General features: G+C 41.1%; 1 protein-coding gene across 3 annotated transcripts in view; it reads left to right on the top strand.

The window, feature by feature from the left end:
* IPO7 (importin 7) overlaps nucleotides 1–23,252 on the top strand; it is a 65,946-nt gene that overhangs the window by 16,951 nt on the left and 25,743 nt on the right. For 2 of the 3 annotated variants that reach the window (XM_028833697.2, XM_077963463.1), the window contains exons 2-8: nucleotides 2,648–2,729; nucleotides 8,686–8,839; nucleotides 10,130–10,288; nucleotides 14,123–14,279; nucleotides 16,577–16,666; nucleotides 20,873–20,967; nucleotides 21,076–21,160. In XM_028833697.2, coding sequence (XP_028689530.1) covers nucleotides 2,648–2,729; nucleotides 8,686–8,839; nucleotides 10,130–10,288; nucleotides 14,123–14,279; nucleotides 16,577–16,666; nucleotides 20,873–20,967; nucleotides 21,076–21,160 — 822 coding nt within the window. The remainder of the gene's footprint in view (nucleotides 1–2,647; nucleotides 2,730–8,685; nucleotides 8,840–10,129; nucleotides 10,289–14,122; nucleotides 14,280–16,576; nucleotides 16,667–20,872; nucleotides 20,968–21,075; nucleotides 21,161–23,252) is intronic. The other variant, XM_028833699.2, reaches the window with a different exon arrangement.

The following is a 23,252-nucleotide window of genomic DNA, read 5'->3' as shown; positions in this document are numbered from 1 at the left end:
AACCTCTGCCTCTGGGGTTCAAGCCATTCTCATACTTCAACCTCCCATGTAGCTGGGGTTACAGGCATGCACCTGGCTAATTTTTATATTTTTGGTAGAGATGGGGTTTCACCATTTTGGTCAGGCTGGTCTCGAACTTCTGGACTCAAGTGATCTGCCCACCTCAGCCTCCCAAAGTGCTGGGATTACAGGCATGAGCCACTGCACCCAGCTGGAAAATTCTCTATAAGAATGTGTTTGCAGAATGGGGTAAAGTCTGTAAGAAGATACTAAAATAGCTGGGAATGGGTGGCTCATTCATGCTTGTAATCCCAGCACTTTGGGAGGCCGAGGCGGGTGGATCACCTGCAGTCAGAAGTTTGAGACTAGCCTGGCCAACATGGCGAAACCCCGTCTCTACTAAAAAAAAAAATTAGCTGGGCGTGCTGTAATCCCAGCTACTCTGGAGGCTGAGGCAGGAGAATCGCTTGAACCTGGTAGGCGGAGGTTGCAGTGAGCCGAGATTGCACCATTGCACTCCAGCCTGGGTGATAAGAGTGAAATTCCGTCTCAAAAAACAAACATACAAAAGAATATACTAAAATACAGACCAGAATATTGTTCATGTGAACATTGAGCTAAAAGATGACATTGTAAATGGTGGTTATATTGGGACAAAGGAGAATGAAACTGAGAAAATATACAAGAAGAGATTTAACTTGAATGTTCATTTTAAAAAGATTGTTTTGCCCACCATTTCAAGATAAAATGTTCAGTTCTTTAAATGAGAAGCAGGCTAGGTGTGGTGGCTCACGCCTGTGATCCCAGCACTTTAGAAGACTAAGGCAGGAGCTCTTGAGCCTAGCCCAGCAGTTTAGGACCAGCCTGGGCAACATAGCGAGACCTGATCTCTAACAACAACAAAGCAAACAAAAAATTAAAAAAAAAAAAAAAGTCAGAAGCAAATATGACAAATTTAGGAATATGTAACCTTTTTGTACTGTTAATGAAAGTGATCCAGGTCTATAATGTAAAATGTGGAAAATTTAAAAAATTTAAAATGTGCGAAATTCTATTGCATATTCATATGAATGTATTTATTACATTATGATTATATAGTCTGTATTCTTTTATTGTATGTTCAAAGCTATTGATTTTTAACTTTATTTTGAAATGTAACATGTATACACAAAGGTGGTCATAAAGGTACAGTCAGTTTTCACAAACTGAGCACACTTGTATAAAACAGCAGTCATATCAAGAAATAACACTATCACCACCTTGGAAACTACCCCCAAACTATTCATGGCAATCCGCCCGCCTCGGCCTCCCAGAGCCACCATGCCTGGACCAAACTGTTCATTTTTATTGATTTCGTATGTGTCTGGCCATTTAATGAAATGTTTCTATGGAGAAATTACTTGAAAGAGGAAACAGGTATCACAGAGGATATTTTTATTGAGCTGCTGTCACCAGTGTAGGTTAAGAATGCTAGTTGGAGGGCCTGGCATGGTGGCTCATGCCTATAATCCCAACACTTTGGGAGGCCAAGGCGGCAGATCACACAGTCAGGAGTTCAAGACCAGCCTGGCCAATATGGTGAAACCCTGTCTCTATTAAAAATACAAAAATTAGCCAAGCATAGTGGTGCATACCTGTAGCCCCATCCACTTGGGAGGCTGAGGCAGAAGAATCGCTTGAACCCAGGAGGCGGAGGTTGCAGTAAGCTGAGATCATGCTACTGCACTCCAGCCATGGCAACAGAGCGAGACTCTGTCTCAAAAAAAAAAAAAAAAAAAAAAGAATGCTCGCTGGGGGTCAGACGCAGTGACTCACACCTGTAACCCCAGTACTTTCGGAGGTCGAGGAGGGCGGATCACGAGGTCAGGAGTTCGAGACCAGCCTGGCCAATATGGTGAAACTCCAACTCTACTAAAAATATAAAAAATTAGGGCCGGGCACAGTGGCTCACACCTGTAATCCCTGCACTTTGGGAGGCCAAGGCAGGCAGATCACAAGGTCAGGAGTTCGAGACCAGCCTGGCCAATACAGTGAAACCCCATCTCTACTAAAAAAATACAAAAAATTAGCTGGGTATGGTGGCACTAGTCCCAGCTACTCAGGAGGCTGAGGCAGGAGAATCGCTTGAACCCAGGAGGTGGAGGTTGCAGCGAGCTGAGATTGCGCCACTCCACTTGGGCCTTGGGGGTGGCAGAGTGAGACTCTGTCTCATAAAACAAAACAAAAAAAATTAGCCAGGTGTGGTCATGCACACCTGTAGTCTCAGCTACTCTGGAGGCTAAGACAGGAGAATTGCTTGAACCTGGGAGGCAAAGGTTGCAGTGAGCCGAGATTGCGTCACTGCACTCCAACCTGGGCGACAGAGTCAGACTCCGTCTCGAAAATTAAAGAAAAAAGAATGCTAGTTGGGATAAATGGGAAGTGCAGTGGTATACAGGCAAATGCAGACATCCAAAAAGTTTTAGGATTTAAGTCATTACATTCCTTAAAGTTCAGTATAAGGGAGTGATGAGAAATAAGGCTGGAACCGGTTATGAAGAGCCTTTTGTGTGAGCCAAGCAATGGAAAAGTATTGAAGCCTCTTTGATCTGTTATTTTAAAGTACACTTATTTGCAGAAATTTAAAATGGACTTTTTTTCTTTGTAGGCACACAAGTCTCTGAATTTTGTCTCAACACTGCTCCAGATTACTATGTCGGAACAGCTGGATTTACCTGTGAGACAGGCAGGCAAGTTTCCTAAATTATTTTGAGTGTATGTAATCTATTGTTTAAAAGGTTCATAATCAAACAGCAGAAGTATCTTGGGATGGCCCTTTGGCAATTTTTCCCCCCAGGTAATTTACCTTCAGTGTTTGCAGCTAACATCAGGTACCTTGATATTTGGTGGCAGAGTTTAAAGGAATAATTTTATATTTAGTTGAATTAAAAAAGAAGCTTCAAATAGAAATTGATGGGGTTTATTAAAAGGTTCTGTGTATTTTTAGAGTCCTTCCCTGATGAGTGATTCAAACAAGACTCAAACTTGTTTGTTTATATAGTCATCTCTTAACACCTTTTTGCATTTTAACAGTTTTAAAAAAAAGCATTATACTATTTTTAGTTTCTGTTCAACATATTGAGCCACTTCCCTTAGTATCAAATAGTCTGAAAATGTGGCATACTTTTCCGAATATTATGTTAATTTGTAAAAAATAATGGAGTTTACATTTTTAATTTTTTTTTTTTTTTTTTGAGATAGTCTCACTCTGTCGTCCAGGCTGGAGTCAGCAGTGCAAATTCGGCTCACTGCAACTTCTGCCTCCCAGGTTCAAGCCATTCTTCTGCCTTAGCCTCCGGAGTAGCTGGGATTACAGGCGTGAGCCACCACGCCCAGCCTTTTCATTTCTTCTTAATTTATTTGTAGATGTAATAATTTTGTTATGGGAAATATAAAGTACCAATAATTTCATCATTCTAGAAAAACATATTACATTTTTGTGTTATTTCTTGCTGTTCTTTTCCCCTGTACCTATTTTGTTAAAAATTTTGTTGGGGCCGGGTGCGGTGGCGCAGTCTGTAATCCCACCACTTTGGGAGGCCGAGGCAGGCGGATCACGAGGTCAGGAGATAGTGACCATCCTGGCTGACACGCTGAAACCCCGTCTCCACTAAAAATACAAAAAATTAGCGGGCACCTGTAGTCCCAGCTACTTGGGAGGCTGAGGGAGGAGAATGGCATGAACCCGGGAGGCGGAGCTTGCAGTGAGCCGAGATCGCGCCATTGCACTCCAGCTTGGGCTACAGAGTGAGACTCCGCCTCAAAAAAAAAAAAAGTTTTCCTTGTTTCACTTAATGTTGTATACTAAGCATTTCCCTTGTCTTTATGTGGTTCCGGTCTTCAGATTCTTTTTTTTTAGACGGAGTCTCGCTCTGTCGCCTAGGCTGGAGTGCAGTGGCGAGGTCTCCGCCCACTGCAAGCTCCGCCTCCCGGGTTCACACCATTCTCCTGCCTTAGCCTCCCAAGTAGCTGGGACTACAGGTGACCGCCACCACGCCCGGCTAATTTTTTGTATTTTTTAGTAGAGACGGGGTTTCACCGTGTTTGCCAGGATGGTCTTGATTTCCTGACCTCATGATCCGCCCGCCTCTGCCTCCCAAAGTGCTGGGATTACAGGTGTGAGCCACGGCTCCCGGCCTTCAGATTCATATTTTAATGGCTAAATAATTAGCCATAATATGCCATGTGCAGTAAACTGTTTCAATTTTTAGAAATAGAATTTAGTCTCAGGTCTGTTTTGTTAACAGTATATTTTCATTTTCAGTGCCTAAAATGTTGCCTAGTACAGTGTAGGTACTCAGGAAATAAATGAATTTAAATTTTTTATCACTGTAAATTAATTAATTAAATATCCTGGACTCTGCTAGGCAGATAGGATTTTTTTTTTTTTTTTTTTTTTTTAAGACAAACTGGCTATAATGCCCAGGCTAGAATTTAGTAGCTCCATCTTGACTCACTGCAATCTCTGCCTCTCAGGCTCAAGCCATCCTCCCACCTCAGCCTCCTGAGTAGCTGGGACTATAGGCAGCACCACCATGCCCCACTAACTGTATTTTTTGTAGAGATGGGGTCCTGCCCTATTGTCCAGGCTGGTCTCAAACTTGTGAGCTCAAGCAATCTGCCTGCCTGGGCCTTCCAAAGTGCTAGTTTTATGGGCATGAGCCACCATGCCTGGCCATGCTTTTTTAAAAGCAAACAATTTTATGTAAATGACTGAACTCCCGGGTCAGCAGTAAATCTTTTTGAAAATATTTCTAAATTTAATAGAAAAGGGTAATAATTTTTATTGTCTCCTTTCCTTCCTTCCTTCCTTCCTTCCTCCCTCCCTCCCTTCCCTTCCCTTCTTTTCCTCCTTCCCTTCCTCCTTCTTTTCCTCCTTCCCTTCCTCCTTCCCTTCCTCCTTCCCTTCCCTTCCTCCTTCCCTTCTCTTCCTCCTTCCCCTCCCTTCCTCCTTCCCTTCCCTTCTTTTCCTCCTTCCCTTCCTCCTTCCCTTCCTCCTTCCCTTCCTCCTTCCCTTCCTCCTTCCCTTCCTCCTTCCCTTCCTCCTTCCCTTCCCTTCCTCCTTCCCTTCTCTTCCTCCTTCCCCTCCCTTCCTCCTTCCCTTCCCTTCCCTTCCTCCTTCCCTTCCCTCCTTCCCTTCCTCCCTTTCCTTTCTTCCTCAGGGTCTTGATCCTTGCCCAGGCTGGGGTGCAGTGACTCAGTTATAGCTCACTGAATCTCCAAACTCCTGGGCTCAAGTAATCTTTCTGCTTTAGCCTCCCAAACATCTGGGGCTACAGGCATGTGTCACTACACCCATCTTAATTATTTTATTTTTTAGAGATGGAGTCTCAGTATGTTGCTGAGGCTGGTCTTTTTTTTTTTTTGGGGGGGGAGAGATGGGGTCTCACTGTCTTGCCCAGGCTGGTTTCGGCTTCCAAAGTATTGAGATTTACAGGCCTTAGTTGCCACGCCTAGCCTCTAGGCTGGTCTTGAATTCCTGGCCTCAAGTGATCCTCTTGCCTGAGCCTCCCAAAGTGCTGGGATCAAAGACATGAGCCACTGTGCCTGGTCTTGTTTCTTTTTTATATATATTCAAGTCTCATTTATCTTTTACTAGTAAAGTTTACATTTTCCCATTTTTAGATAAGAATCTGCCTTTAAATCCAAAATTTTACTATACAGTTAAGTGTTTGGCCTTTAGGAGTGATATTAATAAATTCTAGAGACTTGGTTATGTGTACTAGAAAAATAAATTACACTGGGAAATTGTTTTAGTGTGTACACAATTGGAAGCAGTTAAACTATGGAATTGGTCAAAAAATTTAAAATATCACTAATTTAAAAATTATATACTTGGGGCCGGCCACGGTGGCTCACACCTATAATCCCAGCACTTTGGAAGGCCAAGGAAGGTGGATCATTTGAAGTAAGGAGTTCAAGACCAGCCTGGTCAACATGGTGAAACCCTGTCTCTACTAAAAATATAAAAAAATTAGCCGGGTGGTAGTGGCATGCACCTGTAATCCCAGCTACTCGGGAGGCAGAGGCAGAAGAATCGCTTAAACCTGGGAGATGGAGGTTGTGCTGAGCCGAGATTATGCCATTGTACTCCAGTCTGGGCAACAGACTTGAGACCTTCTCTCAAAAAAGAAAAAAAAATTATGTTCTTGGAATGAGATTCTGTAGTGCATGGCATATGGTGGTTTCATCTGCTAGATTTCGAATGATTAGTTCATTCTGTCTTTGCTAGAGTATCTATTCTGGCTAGAGTAGACTGAATCATGAGATCCTTTTTTTTTTTTTTTTTTTGAGACGGAGTCTCGCTCTGTCCCCCAAGCTGGAGTGCAGTGGCGCGATCTTGGCTCACTGCAAGCTCCGCCTCCTGGGTTCACGCCATTCTCCTGCCTCAGCCTCCCGAGTAGCTGGGACTACAGGCGCCCGCCCCTGCGCCCGGCTAATTTTTTTGTATTTTTAGTAGAGACGGGGTTTCACCGTGGTCTCGATCTCCTGACCTTGTGATCCGCCTGCCTCGGCCTCCCAAAGTGCTGGGATTACAGGCGTGAGCCACCGTGCCCGGCCATGAGATCCTTACAGTGCAGTACCAAGTTCTGTTTTGATGGGGCAAAAAATGTTTATCATTCCAAATCACATAAGCATATATATCCCATTCTTAGAATGGAAATATTAAGAGATTGCGTCCAGAGACATTGGGACTGTTGTGTGGTCTTAATGTTGGTCTCTGTTCTGTTTTGGAGAAAAAGAACCAAAATTCTGTAGTAGTAATAACCTGGATTTTGTTGGTCCTATTTGACTCTTTATCGTAGGTGTAGTTTATCTTAAAACGTTGGCTCACGCCTATAAATCCCAGCACTTTGGGAGGCCAAAGCGGGCGGATCACAAGGTCAGGAGATCGACACCATCCTGGCCAAAAGGTGAAAACCCGTCTCTACTAAAAATACAAAAATTACCTGGGCATGGTGGTGCATGCCTGTTATCCCAGCTACTCGGGAGGCTGAGGCAAGGAGAATCGCTTGAACCAGGGAGTCAGAGGTTGCAGTGAACCAAGATCGCACTACTGCACTCCCGCCTGGCGACAGAGCGAGACTCCATCTCATAAAAATACCTTGTTGAGGCCGGGCGCAGTGGCTCAAGCCTGTAATCCCAGCACTTTGGGAGGCCGAGATGGGCGGATCACGAGGTCAGGAGATCGAGACCATCCTGGCTGACACGGTGAAACCCCGTCTCTACTAAAAAATACAAAAAACTAGCCGGGCGAGGTGGCGGGCGCCTGTAGTCCCAGCTACTCGGGAGGCTGAGGCAGGGGAATGGCATAAACCCGGGAGGCGGAGCTTGCAGTGAGCTGAGATCCGGCCACTGCACTCCAGCCTGGGCGACAGAGCGAGACTCTGTCTCAAAAAAAAAAAAAAAATACCTTGTTGAGGGGTATTTTAATATATAGTCTTAATCTATTTGAAATACTATAAGATCGAATATTTAATTCCTAAATTAAAGCAAACTAGAATATAAAAATCCCAGTTCTGTCGGTTATCCTTGTTCAAATAAGTACAGGACTCGAGGCCGGGCGCAGTGGCTCACGCCTGTAATCCCAGCACTTTGGGAGGCCGAGGCAGGCGGATCACGAGGTCAGGAGATTGAGACCATCCTGACTAACATGGTGAAACCCCGGCTCTACTAAAAAAATACAAAAAATTAGCCGGGTGTGGTGGTGGGCGCCTGTAGTCCCAGCTACTCCAGAGGCTGAGGCAGGAGAATGGCGTGAACCAGAGAGGTGGAGCTTGCAGTGAGCCCAGATGGTGCCACTGCACTCTAGCCTGGGCAGCAGAGCGAGACTCTTGTCGCAAAAAAAAAAAAAAAAAGTACAGGACTCGAGATAAGAATTGCTAATTAGAGACGATCCAGTGTTTTGCAGAATTTAAGAATTAATTTTGGACAGTTTCCCTTTACAGTACATCTTACACATTTGTGATTCTGTTGTCCCTCTCTCTCTGAAAGTGCTGGGTAAAAAGCATTGCTAGCAACCTAGATTTTGCCACTTCATCAGTTTGTTAACTTGTCAAATAGCAATGTGCGAAGGTAGCAGTATGATAACTGACGGAAAAATAGTAATCTGTAATTTCTGAACACAGTAAATTCTCCCATAACATAATTTGAATTTGAAGTGGTATGGGATTGAAATACTTAAATTTATAGATTAAGAACCTTTGTATGCTATGATTTTTCTGTGATAAGAATTGTTTTTTTTATTACCTTTGTGTGATGAGTTGTAGAAGCTATGTTGGGGTGTGTATGATGGTTTTGTCTTGAGAGGCTTCATTTAGAAAACTGATTTGATTTAATTTAACTCTCATATAGAAAACAGGGTAAAAAGTGTTGTGACGTTAAAAAAAACCAGTTTTCTCTGGGGTTATTTGCAGAGTTTTCTTACGCTATGTGATTAGTAATAACCTTGTGCATGATTGCTGTAACTGAGTGTTCAATTTGTGCATTATCAACTTTAAAAATAATTTAATGTAGTATTTTGTTAATGAAAGCATAGCTTTACAAACAGTGGTCTGAAAGAAATACTTGAGGTATGAACATTTAAGGAATTTTCACAGTACTTTCACAGTAAACATTCTTTTGTCAAACTGATCTGTATTTTAGGTGTTATCTATTTGAAAAATATGATAACACAGTATTGGCCTGATCGAGAAACAGCACCAGGGGATATATCCCCTTATACTATTCCAGAAGAAGATCGCCATTGTATTCGAGAAAATATTGTAGAAGCCATTATCCATTCTCCTGAGCTCATCAGGTATGTGTTTTTAAAATTTACCCATTTCTGCAGGGATGTAACTTTCAGGGTTTTTTGTTTTTTGTTTGTTTTTGTTTTTTTGAAACGGACTCCCTCTCTGTGGCCAGGCTGGAGTGCAGTGGTGCGATCCTTGCTCACTGTAACCTCTGCCTCCTGTGTTCAAGCGATTTTCCTGCCTCTCAGCTCCCCGAGTAGCTGGGATTACAGGCACACAGCACCACGCCCAGCTAATTTTTGTATTTTTAGTAGAGACGGGGTTTCACCATGTTGCCAAGGATGGTATCGATCTCCTGACCTCATGATCCAACTGCCTTGGCCTCACAAAGTGCTGGCATTACAGGAGTGAGCCACCGCACCCGGCCTGTGTTTTGTTTTTCTGGGGGGCTTTTGAGGTCTTTTCAGAACATATAACCCTGTTTTTTTTTTTGTAGCAGAAAACTTACGCAACAAATGCTATTACAGGAGAATGCCTTAGCTTTTTTTTTTTTTGAGATTGAATCTTGCTCTGTCGCCCAGGCTGGAGTGAGGTAGCGAAATCTCGGCTCACTGCAACCTCTGTCTCCCGGGATTAAGCAATCCTCCTGCCTCAGTCTCCCGAGTAGCTGGAATTACAGGCGTGCACCAGCATCCCTGGCTAATTTTTGTATTTTTAGTAGACACAAGGTTTTACCATGTTGGCCACGCTGGTCTGGAACTCCTGACTTCAAATGATCCACCTGCCTAGGCCTCCCAAAGTGCTGGGATTAGAGATGTGAGCCACCACGCCTGGCCTGTAATTTATTTTCTTACTATGGTTTGATTTCACATTGATGAAACCAAAAACCTCATATAAAACTTGTGGGCCAGGCAGAGTGACCTCAGCCCCCTGAGTAACTGGGATTACAGGTGTGCACGACCAGGCCCAGCTAGTTTTTGTGTTTTTGGTAGAGATGGGGTTTCACCATGTTGGCCAGGATGGTCTTGATCCCTTGACCTTGTAATCTGCCGCCTGGGCCTCCCAAAGTGCTGGGATTACAGGCGTGAGCCAGCGCACTCAGCCTAATTGATGTTCTTAAATGAAACTTGTTTATTGATGATAGGAATGAAAAATAAAACACCTGTATTTGTAACATTTGTTGGGTTTCGTTTTGCTCAGTGACTTATTCTGAATCAAATATATTCTGTGTACATCTAACATCACATGGGTTATTTTAAAATCAGATTTTGGCTAAACTCTATTTTCCTTTCTGTGAGTTAGCAAAATCTTACCTAGTTAGGATTTTTTCCTTACTGTTTATTTTTGGCTTTCAGGGTACAGCTTACTACATGCATTCATCACATCATCAAACATGATTATCCAAGCCGCTGGACTGCCATTGTGGACAAAATTGGCTTTTATCTTCAGTCCGATAACAGTGCTTGTTGGCTAGGAATTCTTCTTTGCCTTTATCAGCTTGTGAAAAATTATGAGTAAGTGTTTCTTTCAATTCCTGTAGAGCTTTGAGAAGTAGGAAAAGTTGGGAAAATTTAAGCCAGTTTGAACATGTAAAATTATAGATAATAAAATTAGTGAGTTATATGGTAATTTCAATTTATTCTTTTCTTTTTGAAGTAGCATTCTAACTCTGCAGTTTCTTTATTCTATTAAGAAACTCCTTGTGCCCTTTTTTCTTAATCGTTGTCTCTTTACCTATTCAAAAACTAAGTTATCTCTAAAGCTGGGCTCCTCAATACGTGCTGATAAAAGTCCTTCCGATAAGTTTTCTAAAATGTGAAGGTGATCAGAATACATTGAGGATTAAAGCTCTTTATTACTTGTGGCTTTTTTTCTTTGAGTTTTTATCTCAGTTTAGGAACCTCCCTCTGATTCTTTGAGAATTCATTGGAATTTCATGTGATCTTCTTTAATCAGTGTGTTTTGGGGGATTCACACTCACCTATTTCATTGTTGGCATATTTAAGCAGATTATAGTTCATATATGTCATTAGTATTAGGAAAAAAAGATTTTAGGCCAAGTGATTATTTTAGATCTTGTTTTAGGGATCAGGAAAAAAAGATCTAACCTGGAAAGTTGAAGTATAGCACTGAGAGTGGTAGGCCACATGTTGAAGGAGTTTTTTAAGTCTGTAGTTGATAGGCACTTGAAAAGGTTTGATGGGATATTATGAGGAAGGCATAAGGAAGAGTTTTATACCATGATGGTGACTTTATTGCCAGTCCTAACAGCTACAAAGATGCCATTGTGAGCCCTCTAATTCTGGGACTTATAGTTAGCCTCTGATACTCTCTTTGGGTCCCATCTCAAAGTGGCTGATGAACTGCTGCTTTTGTTCTCTGAGCAGGAGAGAAACAATACCATTTACAGCATTGGTACTGGTGTTTTCTTGTGTTCCCACCAGATACCCATCTTCCTGCTAAGGAATGTTCCAGCTGTTACAGTTCTGTTAGAGTTTAGTCTGAGTGACTAAAATTGGAGAAAATAAAAGCAATAAGCTGTCAATATCATTGAGGAGGTTCAAGTCCGTCCTGTCCCATAATCTTAGCAGGAGGGAATATGACAGGGATTTTTAAATGGGAGATACAGGAGGCTGCTACATCATTGGAATTCAGTTCATTTTCAGCCAGTGTTTCGTTGTGAAGCACAAGGTGTTCACAAGGGATCTGTGTGGACTGAAGCAGTTCTAAGAAAATTTATGGAAAAATTGGAATTTGTGGTAGTCCTCAGGAGCATAGATCTCAGGAAATGCTTGTCAGTTGAAGGAACACAAAGAACATGAAGAGGAAGGCGTGTCACACCATATGGAGTGGTATGAACAAAGAAAGAGACGGAAATGTGAGAACCTGTCTTTAGTGGGTAGTGAGGAGACTGCTTAATGGTATTGATAATTCCCAGTGAGAGGTTGGGAATAATTTTGGACTGGTAAATTGGGACCATGTTAAAGAGGGTTTTGAGTGCCAGAATGGGAAATTTGGATGTGATCTTTTAGATACTAAGAACCACTGAAAATTTTTTTTTAACAGAATAGTTATAAGACTAGTATTTAAGGATTTTCTGTGAGTATGGTTCTCCAGTTTGACACATCACAGCCTTGTGGTAGTAGAATTTTATTAGTGTCATATTTTCATACTTTCAGGAATGTTCAGGTCTTACAGGGTAGTAATAAGTTTGGTACCGTAATTTTTTACTCATTAGCTTAGATTGACAACTAGTACCACTCAACTCCCAGTCCACTATTCAGGGTATTGAGGGAGGTAGGAGAGAATATCTGATGCATACAAGTATTTAAAGTCTCTTAGGGTGGGTGATGGACCTGTGATGGATAAATAGAGAGAGCTGCATCATATTAGTTAGTGTTTAAAGGGAATTTTGTGTATACTTGTAGTTTGTATAATCAGATTGGAGAGTACAAATGGCTTTCTTTCGTGAATTGTTATTTTATCAACTCGAAGGTATAGATAAACTTTTAAAATATATGCTAGGTATAATTTCTTAGCACATTAAAGTAATATTTGAAATAATTTGTCAGTAGATTGTGTTAATAGCTTTAACAGTCATTGTTAATGTGAACATTCCTTTTTGTATTTTTTATTCCTGGTGATTTACTTTGTTACTCATTTCAACTGGTAGGAAAAAAAATCTAGCTTTTAAAAAGAGTCTCCCATTATCATTTTAAAATGTACTCACTCAATTCTTTATATTTTCTCTCTTAAGGAAGAGGGGTACCAATAAATACAACTGGGATGTGCTATGGAAAACCAAGTTAAAGCTGTTTTGATAGTATCTATTCCAGAAAGATAAGCTGTGGCTCTTAGAATAATGATTTCTATAATCAGTAATCTGTATTTTACAAATTTAGTCTGCCTATTGACTCCTTAATAATGGAAGCTGGGGCTGGGAGCAGTGGCTCATCCTGTAATCCCAACACTTTGGGAAGCTGAGGCAGGCAAATCACTTGAGCCCGGGAGTTGGAGACCGGTTTGGGCAACATAGTGGAACCCGTTTCTATCCCTTTCTCTGCAGAAAAAAAAAAGAAAGTAATCAGCCGGGTGTGGTGGCACATGCCTGTAGTCCCAGCTGCTCAAGAGGCTAAGGTGGGAGGATAGCTTGAACCTGGAAGGTTGAGGCTTCAGTGAGCCAGGATCACCACTGCACTCCAGCCTGGGTGACAGTGAGGCATTTTCTCCAAAAATAAAAAATAAAAAAAAGAGGATACTGGAATTGCTTTTGTATAGTTATAAATTTGATTGTTTGGTTTTTTGTTTTTTGTTTTTTGTTTTTTGAGATGGAGTCTCTTTCTGTTGCCCAGACTGGAGTGCAGTGGCTCCCTGAAAGCTCCGCCTCCTGGGTTCGTGCCATTCTCCTGCCTCAGCCTCCCGAGTAGCTGGGACTACAGGTGCCCACCACCACGCCCGGCCAATTTTTTGTGTTTTAGTAGAGATGAGTTTTCACCGTGTTGGCCAGGATGGTCCTGGTCTCCTGACCTCATGATCTGCCCGCCTCGGCCTCCCAAAATGCTAGGATTAGAGGCGTGAGCCACCGTGCCCAACCCTCAACAGGCTTTTTAACAATATATATATTTTTTGAGATCAAGTCTCTCTGTCACCCAGGCTGTAGTGCAGTGGCACGATCTTGGCTCATAATTGATAGCCCGTTGGTCACATTTTGTTGCCTTTTGGGTTAATGGAAGAACTTCTGGTTTATGATGCTTTTAGAAATAAAGTATTTTCTGCTTTATGTATACCACTTCTGCCTTAATGCTGTTGGTGTGTAAATTACTTACGGATGGTAATATATAATCAGTTTTATTTATCAGCTGCTACTATTTACACAAATATAATCGAATACTTCCTAACCAATTTAGAAAATGAAAAATATCTAGAACAAAACCGTAAAAATAAAGCATTTGAATAAAACCTTGAGTAAAGATTATCTAGTATTTTCTGAACATTTATTATGAGGTCAATAACCTATTCCAGTTGCCTAGGTTCATGCCTAACTATGTAATACTGAGAAAGATAGTTAACGTCTGTGCCTCAGTTTCCTCAACTATAAAAGTGAGGATACTCATGTGCGCCTTGAAGATTATTGACCTCATAATACATATTCAGAAAATACTGGATAATCTTTACTTAAGGTTTTATTCAAGATGCTTTCTTTTTACGGTTTTGTTCTAGGTATTTTTCTTTTTCTAAATTGGTTAGGAAGTATTTGATAATATTTGTGGAAATAAATGCATAGTTTAAATATATATAAAATTGTGGAAATAAATTCTTACAGAATTAGTTTGTATTCCTACTCAAAGGTATAAAAAACCAGAGGAGCGGAGTCCATTGGTAGCAGCAATGCAGCATTTTCTGCCAGTTCTAAAGGATCGTTTTATCCAGCTTCTTTCTGACCAGTCTGATCAGTCTGTCCTCATCCAGAAACAAATATTCAAGATCTTCTATGCTCTTGTTCAGGTAATATCTATGAAGCAGTTTTTATATATAAAAAGTTAATCTGTCATTTACCACATTAAGAATTAACAAAGAATTTCAGCATCTGAATAATAGTTAATTTGAAAATCTACATTAAGTGGACGGTTTTCTAGCAAAACATAAATTGCCAAAATTATAAGTCTAAACAAACATACTTCCTCCCCAAATACATAAACAACCCTAATGAATCTTTTTTTTTTTTTTTTGAGACTGTCTCGCTCTGTCGCCCAGGCTGGAGTGCAGTGGCGTGATCTCGGCTCACTGCAACCTCCTCCTCCCAGATTCAAGCAATACTCCTGCCTCAGCCTCCTGAGTAGCTGGGATTACAGGCATGTGCCACCATGCCTGGCCAATTTTTGTATTTTTAGTGGAGACAGGGTTTCACCATGTTGGTCAGGCTGGTCTCGAACTCCTGACCTCATGATCGCCTGCCTTGGCCTCCCAGGGTGCTGGGATTACAGGCATGAGCCACCGTGCCAGGCCCCTGATAAATCTTAATTTGCAAATGGGCAATGTCTAATTCTCTTAAACCATCCACTGCAACCAAATTAGTCAGTTTAGAAACTGTCTTTCACCTTAAGAATCAATGAATCTGGGCCAGGCGCGGTGGCTCACATCTGTAATCCCAGCACTTTGGGAGGCCGAGGTGGGCGGATCACCTGAGGAGGGGAGTTCGAGACCAGCCTGACCCAACATGGAGAAACCCCGTCTCTACTAAAACACAAAAAAATTAGCCGGGTGTGGTGGTGCATGCCTGTAATCTCGGCTACTTGGGAAGCTGAGGCAGGAGAAAAGCTTGAACGTGCGAGGTGGAGGTTGCGGTGAGCCAAGATCATGCCACTGCACTCCAGCATGGGCAACAAGAACAAAAACCCGTCTCAAAAAAAAAAAAAGTTAATGAATCTGAAAACCAGTTACTTGATTACAGTTGAAGTCTAACACATACTTAACATGCAAAATATACATAGATTGTCTCAATACAAAACCTATTCCTAAACTTGTCACAAAAATACTAAATCAGTGGGCTTTACTGGTATACAGTAATGGCTTTTATTATTTCTGTATGTTGTTCTAAATTTTTCTAGGATAAAAGATACCCACTAAAGAAATGGTTGGGTCAGTATTTGCAGTGAAATGTAATTACTTGTAAAACAGATTTTTAAAAACCAGGAAAATTCTGGTTCTTTTTGTTGTACCGTGTACCATAGCAGGGTTTATCTCAAGTCATACCATTACATTAAAAACTCTCATTTAAATAGATCAGAGCCAGGCACAGTGGCTTGCACCTATAAGCCTGTAATCCCAGTTATTCTGGAGGCTGAGGTGGGAGGATTGCTTGAAGCCAGGAGTTCAAGGCTGCACTCCATCCTCACAGAGCGAGACCTGGTCTCTTAAAAAAAAGGAAGAAAGATCTATGACTTCACCTCCACTAAGATTGTACTTGCCTAACTCTATTCTTTGGTTGGATTTTGTATGTCTTTGCTAGATCTTTAAAGACATTCAGTTATCTGCCACTATGAATCTAAGGGCACCTTAATGCTGTTCTGTTGGACTCTTACATGATTCTTTTGTTAAGTAATTTGAATAAACACTAGTCTTTTCAATATTTTTTCTAACTCTGAGGATCATAACTTTCGGATTAAATAATAGGTCTTTTTGAAAACTATCATAGGGCATAGGGAATAGGACAAAGTAGTTTCTCAACTCATTCTTTGAGACTAGCATACCCTGTTGTAAAAATATAGCCCCATCTCACTTGTGAAAATAGATGTCCTAAAATCCCAAATTGGTTATCTGTTTTATTGGCCTACTGAGAGATAGGATTTATCCCAGGCATACAAGAATGGATCGACAGTAAGAAATTAATTTTTAAATTAACCCTTACATCACATTAAAATAGAGACCTGTAACTATCTTTATGGATGTCAGATAAAGCATTTCATAAAATTAAATAACTATGTCTGCTTTGAAAAAAATAAACAACTGTTAGAATCCTAAAATAGAATCTTTCTTAACTTGATGAAAGTTGTTCATTAAAAGTCTACAATAAATATCACACCTTATGGTGAAAATAAGATATCCCAGTAAAATGGGAATATGGCAAGGATGCCCACTCACTGTTTACCATTATAGATAACAAGCAAAGGAATTTGCCTATGTACTAAAAGTAGGAAATGTGGATTGAATGAAATACTTTTGGTAGGCATTGTGAAGAGTAAAAAGAAGTGGGATTTTCTTTAGCAAGGATTTTGAAATATTAATTCTTGACTTTTATTTAGTATACACTACCACTGGAACTGATAAACCAACAGAACCTGACAGAATGGATAGAAATTTTAAAGACTGTTGTGAACAGGGATGTACCTAATGTAAGTTTCTATATGTTCTCTTATATTACTAAATGTGAATATTTAATGGTCTTTTGAAGACTCTAACTGGTGTTTCCTGTAACATTCTTTATGAACTTTTATAATATGTGATGTGTTTTTCTCTAGATTAGAGGTACCTTTTCATTTGTTTACATATGCATTATATATGTACATTTACTCAGTGTAAAGAGTTGTAAAAGGTGTTTTTAAAAACATATTATTGGTTAAGTGCTTCTGTTATCCTTTTGTTTCATCCTAAATCTTCTGTTTCTTCTGAATTCTTAAATTAAGAGCTCATAGCTGGCTCTTAGCCTAGTTAATTTGTCAGATGCCCACGTACAGAGGAAGAACTTGCTTTACAAATTGGCCAAACTTTGTAGTTATGTTATTTTCTCATAATAACTTTATTGAGAAATAACTCACATACCATAAAATTTATTCTTTTAAAGTACAACTTGGTAGTTTTTAGTACATTCAGAGTTGTCCAGTTGTGTTATTTTTATAATCAAAATTTTTAAAATTACTACAATTTTTCTTTATAGTCTAGTTTTCTTTTTTTTTTTATTTTTTTCCGAGATGAAGTTTCACTCTTGTTGCCCAGGCTGGAGTGCAGTGGTGCAATCTCGGCTCACTGCAACCTCTGCCTACTGGGTTCAGGCGATTCTCATGCTTCAGCTTCCCAAGTAGCTGGGACTACAGATGTGTGCCACCAAGTCGGGCTAATTTTTGTATTTTTAGAGAGATGGAGTTTCACCATGTTGGCCAGGCTGGTCTCAAACTTCTGACCTCAGGTGATCTGCCCACCTTAGCCTACCAAAGTGCTGTGATTACAGGCATAAGCCACCATGCCCAGCCTATAGTCTAGTTTTCTAGAGATATAGGGGAATTTACAGATTACTGAATACCCTGTTTTGTTGTGTTTTGTTTTGTTTTTTTGAGACAGAGTCTTACTCTGTCACCCAGGCTGGAGTGTGGTGGTGTGATCTCAACTCACTGCAACCTCTGCCTCCCAGGTTCAAGCAATTCCCTGCCTTAGCCTCCCAAGTAGCTGGGATTACAGGTGCCCGTCACCATGCCTGGCTAATTTTTTTATTTTTCGTGGAGACAGGGTTTCACCATCTTGGCCAGGCTGGTGTTGAACTCCTGACGTTGTGATCCACCTGCCTCAGCCTCCCAAAGTGCTGGGCTTACAGGCGTGAGCCACCGCTCCCAGCCTACCTAGTGTGTTTTATGTACTGTTATTAATATATACTCATTTAACCCTCAAAATTCCTTCTGACTTTTATTTTAAACTTAGACATGGGAGGGTTATGTAATTTATCCAATATAATGTTGTTAATCGCATAAGTGAGACCAAAGTCCTATTTTGTAGTTTAATTTTTTTTTTCTTTTTTTTTTTTTTGAGACGGAGTCTCGCTCTGTCGCCCAGGCTGGAGTGCAGTGGCCGGATCTCAGCTCACTGCAAGCTCTGCCTCCCGGGTTCACGCCATTCTCTTACCTCAGCCTCCCATGTAGCTGGGACTACAGGTGCCCGCCACCACGCCCGGCTAATTTTTTGTATTTTTAGTAGAGACAGGGTTTCACCGTGTTAGCCAGGATGGTCTCGATCTCCTGACCTCGTGATCCACCTGCCTTGGCCTCCCAAAGTGCTGGGATTACAGGCGTGAGCCACCGCGCCCGGCTAATTTTTTTTTTAAGATTTGTTTCAAAAAGATTTACGAACAATGCATAAGAAACAACATTTCTACACACTCCATAGGAAACTAGTTTGGTGTATATTTTTCTGTGCACATTTAATAGATATATAACTTTTAAAGGTCTCATATACACATTGTGTGCCTTTTTGTGGTATAATTTATAATCTGTGCACCGATTATAAATAAACAATTCAGTGAGTTAACACAATTATATGTACCCATCTAACCATCACCTCAGAATGTTTGCTCATGGCTGGTTCTAGTCATCTCTGCCATCATCTCATTTCCTGCACAATAGATTTCATCTGTTTTAGAACTTATCAAGTAATCTTTTGTTCCTGGCTTCTTTCACTTAATATATTTATAATATTCTTTCATGTTGTGTAGTGGTATTTATTATATTTTATTGCTAAGTGGTATCCCATTGTATAGATATATCACAATTTATGTATGTTGATGGCCATCTGGGTAGTTTTACTTTTTCAGTATTAAAGGTAAAGCTATGAACATTCTTTTTTTTTTTTTTTTTTTTTTTTTTTTGAGACGGAGTCTTGCTCTGTCGCCCAGGCTGGGGTGCAGTGGCCGGATCTCAGCTCACTGCAAGCTCCACCTCCCAGGTTTACGCCATTCTCCTGCCTCAGCCTCCGGAGTAGCTGGGACTACAGGCGCCCGCCACCTCGCCCGGCTAGTTTTTTGTATTTTTTAGTAGAGATGGGGTTTCACTGTGTTAGCCAGGATGGTCTCGATCTCCTGACCTCGTGATCCACCCATCTCGGCCTCCCAAAGTGCTGGGATTACAGGCTTGAGCCACCGCACCTGGCCGCTATGAACATTCTTACGTGTCTTTTTGTGGTCACATGTTTTTCACACTCTTGCATAAATATCAAAGAAAGGAATTGGGTCATAGGGTAGGTGTATGTTTTACTTTGTAAGTAGCTTCCAAAGTGGCTGTAGCATTGCTCTCACTAGCAATGTATGAGAGTGTTCACTTGCTCTGTATGTTCACTTCCTTATCCTACTTGAAAAATATGCTATGGATAGGCTGGGCGCAGTGGCTCATGCCTGTAATCACAGCACTTTAGGAGGCTGAGGCAGGCGGATCATGAGATTAGGAGATCGAGACCATCCTGGCCAACATGGTGAAACCCCGTCTCTACTAAAAATACAAAAATTAGCTGGGCGTGGTGGGGCGCACCTGTCATCCCAGCTACTGGGGAGGCTGAGGCAGGATAATCACTTGAACCAGGGAGGCGGAGTTTGCAGTGAGCCGAGATTGTGCCACTGCACTCTAGCCTGGCGACAGAGCAAGACTCTGTCTCAAAAAATATATATATATATATGTTATGGATGTCTTAGGTTAATATATAATGATCCAGTTCCTTCTTTCAGTGATTGTGTAATAATCTTTTTTTTTTTTTGAGACGGAGTCTTGCTCTGCCGCCCGGACTGGAGTGCAGTGGCCGGATCTCAGCTCACTGCAAGCTCCGCCTCCCGAGTTTACGCATTCTCCCGCCTCAGCCTCCTGAGTAGCTGGGACTACAGGCACCCACCACCTCGCCCGGCTAGTTTTTTGTATTTTTTAGTAGAGACAGGGTTTCACCATGTTAGCCAGGATGGTCTCGATCTCCTGACCTCGTGATCCGCCCGTCTCAGCTTCCCAAAGTGCTGGGATTACAGGCTTGAGCCACCGCGCCCGGCCGATTGTGTAATAATCTTTTATGGATCTTCCATAATTAAACATTCCCTTATTAATGAATGTTCAGGTTCTTGGCAATTTTTTTTCATTACAAATAGTATTAGAATTAGTATTCTTGTACACAAATCCTTGCACATTTATACTTATATACCTGAAACTAGATTTCCGAAATGGAGTTTCTCGTGCCCTTTCCATTATGAAATAGTATACTGATTTTGATTAAGCTACAATTGTCGTGGCCTTGACTGTACTATTTAGATCTTGACTAAAATGTTTGGTTTTAAGCTTGTAGAAGAATTTTAAAAAGCATGTCTTTTATAGCCAACTAGTGAAGCAGTGAGGATGCCTCTTGGATTTAAATAGGGTTAATACTTTTCCAAGTCTAACCTACTATGAAAGGCCAACATCAGGCCAGGCGTGGTGGCTCACGCCTGTAATCCCAGCACTTTGGGAGGCTGAGGCGGGCAGATCACGAGGTCAGAAGATCGAGACCATCCTGGCTAACACGGTGAAGTCCCATCTCTACTAAAAATACAAAAAATTAGTTGGGCGTGGTGGGGGGATGCGTGTAGTCCCAGCTACTTGGGAGGCTGAGGCGGGAGAATGGCTTGAACCCGGGAGACAGAGCTTGCAGTGAGCTGAAATGGCACCACTGCACTCCAGCCTGGGTGACAGAGCAAGACTCTGTCTCACAAAGAAAAAAAAAAAGGCCAACATTAGAGAAGCATTCACATTTTTGTCAATCTGTTCTCATCTCATGCTGTTCCTCCTATATTGTGTTATCTCTATCATTAAATAAGTGTCTCTTTAAAGGAAACACTTCAAGTTGAAGAAGATGATCGACCTGAGTTACCATGGTGGAAATGCAAGAAGTGGGCCTTACATATTTTAGCAAGACTTTTTGAAAGGTAATCTCATCCATATATGGTGATTTAAATTAATTTATTAAGGTTTTGCTTTAAAGTGCTGGCATAAAGCATTATAAAGAAACAATGGGCATTTTGATGTTCTTTTAGATATGGAAGCCCTGGCAATGTTTCCAAGGAGTATAATGAATTTGCTGAAGTATTTCTGAAGGCATTTGCTGTTGGTGTCCAGCAAGTAAGTCTGTTTTTAGTTTTTCTAAGTGAAAACATGGTATCTTTAAGTTAATTTATATATTGCTTATTTCTAGTTTCTTTGACTTCTAAAGAGTGCATGTTTGGACCCTGTACCAGGTCTCAAACATTTTTGGTCTCAGGATCTCTTTATGTTCAAATTACTTATGATACCATTGAGTTCTCATTTATGTGAGTTAGACCTAGTGATATTTATCATTTAGAAATTAAAATAAGAGTAAGCAGTTCATTTAAAAAATAATAACAGGCCTGTTACATGTTAATGGAAATAATTTTTTTTTTCTTTTTCTCTTGTTGCCCAGGTTGGAGTGCAGTGGCACAATCTTGGCTCACTGCCACCTCTGCCTCCCGGGTTCAAGCGATTCTCCTGCCTCATCAGCCTCCCGAGTAGCTGGGATTATAGGCATGCACCCCCACACTCGGCTAATTTTGAATTTTTAGTGGACATGGGTTTTCTCCATATTGGTCAGGCTGGTTTTGAACTCCTGACCTCAGGTGAACACCTGCCTCGGCCTCCCAAACTGCTGGGATTACAGGCGTGAGCCACCGCGCCTGGCCCATAATTCTAATTTTTGCTTGAAACCTCAAATTTTAACACCAGTAACATATTGTCAGCAATTTTCCTTGAAATGATGTACTCATTTTATTCGTTTTTGAGAAAAATCTGCCGTATTCATAGTCTCAATAATTATTGTCTATCAGTTGTTCTTTCAAGCATAATGTAGTGTTTCGTGGAATAAGAGACTATTTCAGCTTGCAACTCAATCTCCCAAATGTTGTAACCATTGTACTTTGGTATGTAGTAGAATGGCTGTATGTATACTTCTCATTGAGTAATCATAATTTTTCTTGTCATTACATATATTCTTGTCTGGGTGCAGTAGCTCACACCTGTAATCCCAGCACTTTGGGTGGCCAAGGCGGGCAGATGATGAGGTCAGGAGTTCAAGACCAGGCTGGCCAACATGGTGAAACACTGTCTCTACTAAAAATACAAAAATTAGCTGGGTGTGGTGGTGTGTGCCTGTAATCCCAGCTACTGGGGAGGCTGAGGCAGGAGAATGGCTTGAACCCAGGAGGCAGAGGTTGCAGTGGGCTGAGATCACGCCACTGCACTCCAGCCTGGGAGACACAGAAAAACTCTGTCTTAAAAAAAAAAAAAAAAAAAAAAACTTAGGAAAAACTTGTTCTATAAGAATATGGCTGTAAAGAATACAGTGACTTGGCCGGGAGTGGTGGCTCACGCCTGTTATCTTAGCACTTTGGGAGGCTGTGGAAGGCAGATTACCTGAGGTCAGGAGTTCGAGACCAGCCTGACCAACATGGAGAAATCCTGTCTCTACTAAAAATACAAAATTAGCCGAGCATGATGGCTAATTACATGCCTATAATCAGGAGGCTGAGGCAGGAGAATCACTTGAACCTGGGAGGCAGAGGTTGCGGTGGGCCGAGATCGTGCCATTGCATTCCAGCCTGGGCAACAAGAGCAAAACTCCATCTCAAATAAATAAGTAAATAAAAATACAGTGATTTTAATATCATACTCTCTTGATTCAAATAAGGCAACAGAACATTTAACACCATGGTTTTGTACCATTGATGCAAATACTGATTTACTCAAAACACAGTTTTTTAAAAAAAGAAAAAGATAACATTATTGTGAAAGTAGCTTTAAACTAGTAGATCCTCTGAAATAGTCTTGGGGACCACTAGAGGTTGTGGACCACATTTTGCATTATCGATGATCTGAAACATGAAGTAGAGTGAGAACTATTGACAGATGCTAAATAGGCAGTTGACTGCTTCGGGTAAGGTTTTCCCAGAAGATGGCTTTAACAAGATAGGGTTTTCTCCCAATACTGTGATTTTTCAGTAGGTAGCATATGGGTTAGGTGTGGTGGCTTACACCTGTAATCCCAGCACTTTGGGAGGCTGAGATGGGAGAATCGCTTGAGACCAGGAGTTAGAGACCAGCCGGGACACCGTAGTGAGACACTGTCTCTAACAAAAACAACAAAAACACCAGAAAAACGAAGATAGCATATAATTTTCTCTTTTCTTAATCAGAAATGAGT

Source organism: Macaca mulatta, chromosome 14 (assembly GCF_049350105.2).
Source record: "Macaca mulatta isolate MMU2019108-1 chromosome 14, T2T-MMU8v2.0, whole genome shotgun sequence".
Lineage (NCBI taxonomy): Eukaryota > Metazoa > Chordata > Mammalia > Primates > Cercopithecidae > Macaca > Macaca mulatta.
This window is presented reverse-complemented; position numbering and strand designations above follow the sequence as displayed.